Source organism: Melitaea cinxia, chromosome 15 (genome assembly GCF_905220565.1).
Source record: "Melitaea cinxia chromosome 15, ilMelCinx1.1, whole genome shotgun sequence".
In the NCBI taxonomy this organism is placed as follows: domain Eukaryota; kingdom Metazoa; phylum Arthropoda; class Insecta; order Lepidoptera; family Nymphalidae; genus Melitaea; species Melitaea cinxia.
The window spans coordinates 7,667,685-7,670,235 of NC_059408.1; the positions used below are offsets into that span (position 1 = coordinate 7,667,685).

A 2,551-nucleotide genomic window follows, 5' to 3' on the forward strand; every position below is an offset into this window, starting at 1 on the left:
AAATCTAGATATAATATAGAAGTTTGTCTTGCATGAACCCCTCCTCAAGTGAGGGTGAAGGCCTCCTCTAAAGAGCTAAGTTCAATTAAGCGTTCATAAGTTGATAAAGTTCCGACGTTGTAAGTACTATATGACGAGCTGATCTTTCTTCTTTTTCGTTAAGTATTTCTTGGGTTTGTGTCTCTTTTCTTATTATACAAGAGGTCTGAGATGGCTTCTTTAGAGGGTTTTGGTCTTAATCTTCCACGGTGACCAGCCGGATTGGAAGATGGTTTTCGTTGCTTAGTTGAAATTGATTGAATGTTGCATCTTTGAGGGAGGGGGGGGGGGGGGGGTATTGGTTGCTGTGAATCTAAGTTAATAGTGGTATTGTCGTTGGTTTGTTTATACGCTTTGTTGACGTTATTTGTTTATTAAGTAGCTTAGAATGCTTGGTTTTAGAACTCCTTCTGAGACACTGTTTGATCTGGGTATAGATGGGTTTGACTGTTTTATTTTGTTTTTCTTGTTAGGTCTGGTTGTACTATTAATTACTAGTGCTTGAGAATTGGAATCTGACTCTGGTGAAGTCATCAGTGTTCTTTTGTTGTTTGATTTGAATATAACAAGTTTATCGTATTTTATCGTGACTTTGTTTCCTTTCTCGCGCTCTCTATTTGCTTCTTCCTGTAGTTCTTTCCGTTTTTCTAATATGTACTTAGGGTAATCTTCGTTAAAATAATATTGGGTGTCTTTTAATAATCTTTTTTGCTTAAGAATGCTGATCTTTGAACCAAGGGTAGAAAAAGTTACAATTACTGGTCGTGGTTTCTCACCTTTTTTCCCCACTCTCTTTATTTCCTGAATATCTCTACAATCCAATTTTAAGGACAGTTTTTCCCTTATGAATTGCAATATATTGTTCTCCAAGTTATGGTAGGATGTCTCGTTCTCTTCAATTCCGAAGAAAATTATGTTTCTTTGTCTTGCTTGTTTTTCCATAAATTGGATTCTTCTTTCTTGTTGTTCAACATTTTCTTTCAAGGTTTGATGTTTTTCTTCCAATATTGTAAATTTCTCTCCTAATTTGTTAGTTATGTTGAGTGTTACTTGTTCTGTCACCTTTTCGCCACTTTTCTGAATTTCTAATTTTTGAACTTTCAATTCTTTTTGAATATTTTGTAAGGCTATCATAATTTCCTCCATAGTGTCTGCTTTGTTTTGGTACTCGTTGCGCCCTCTAGTAGAATCGGATACTATTGTTTCTTATTGTGCGAAAGTCGAAAGTAGTGTGCTTATTTTCTAATAGATGGCGCTGTTTCACAGTTTCTTTAACTATAAAATTGCACTTGTTAAGATGTGAGGTTATGCTTTTCCAAAGAAAGGATAGCTTCGCGATTTTTCATTTATTTGCACTCCGGCACCTTCATAGATTAACACTAGTTCAATTTAAGTTCCTGGATTCGCGAGTCTAGACTTGAAAAAAAATTGTAGATTGTTGTTTGCTTACACTTCACTTATTTAGGTTTTTTTTTTGTATTATTCGTTAACTTAGCACCTTGTCTTCACTATATAGTCATATACACTAGTTTATTGTTACTTGTACGATTTTTCATCACTAAATTCACTTAAAATACATTTTTAAATAACTTTTTATACGGACTATGTTGTTACCGCGTCTCAGTACCGCCTACCCTCCCAGTAAACAGTAAATTTATTCGCTTTTAATTGCCTTTTCAGTTCAATAGATAGCGAAATGTAGCCACGCATTATTATTAAAACAGAACCGAAACTAAACAGAGTTTCCGATAGTGATAATCATTAAACATTGTTTGGTGATACGTGATAGATCGTATGACATGAATAGTAATTATTATTTCATGCGCTCCCGTTAATTATTATGTATGAAAATTATCATAATCTGATCCTGATGATTCAGTATATTTTAGATATTGTAACTTAGCAATGAGTAAAAGCGATCTCTTTTACTATGGTCAATAAGAGGATAGTTTAAAAAAAGGTTTGCTAATAATTACTGGAAAACGATTTGTAGTTCATGAACAAACGAGACTAAATGGAGGCACACCTACTCATTTTCGTAGAATCCCACCTACATAGGGCCAAAATAGAAAGTGCTTTTTTATATATTTTATAGTATAAGTAATCAGCAAGCGTTCGGGTGTATTGGTGTAGATATATCTATTAACGCAGAAGGTTCAAGGGTTAAAAATATATTTTTTTATGTAACTAGATCGGCAAACAAGCGTACGTCTCATCTGATGATAAGCAATTACCGTAGCTTATAGACGTTTGCAACACCAGGAGTATCGCAAGCGCGTTGCCAACCCTATCCCCAGTTCCCCCCAGGAGCTCTGGTCACCTTACTCACCAACAGGAACAACAAAGCACTACTTAAATGCAATTCTATTTAGATGTGATCTTATGCAAGGTCGAGGCACTAGCCCAGTCGGGCTGCTCCATATTTTGAGCAGAAAATTTCCTGTTGTGCCCCACCTCAGTTTTTTACATAATTTATATATAAAAAGTTAGGGGAGATCCTGCTTTCTTTTCC

The 2,551-nt window shown here is 35.1% G+C and overlaps 1 protein-coding gene across 1 annotated transcript; it reads right to left on the reverse strand.

Annotated features, from left to right (window-relative positions):
* Positions 1–360: 360 nt before the first annotated feature.
* LOC123660513 lies at positions 361–1,245 on the reverse strand. The gene has a single exon (XM_045595575.1). It carries the CDS (start codon positions 1,183–1,185, stop codon positions 403–405), a length of 783 nt encoding a protein of 260 aa, XP_045451531.1. The 5' UTR covers positions 1,186–1,245; the 3' UTR covers positions 361–402.
* Between the last annotated feature and the right edge of the window lie 1,306 nt (positions 1,246–2,551).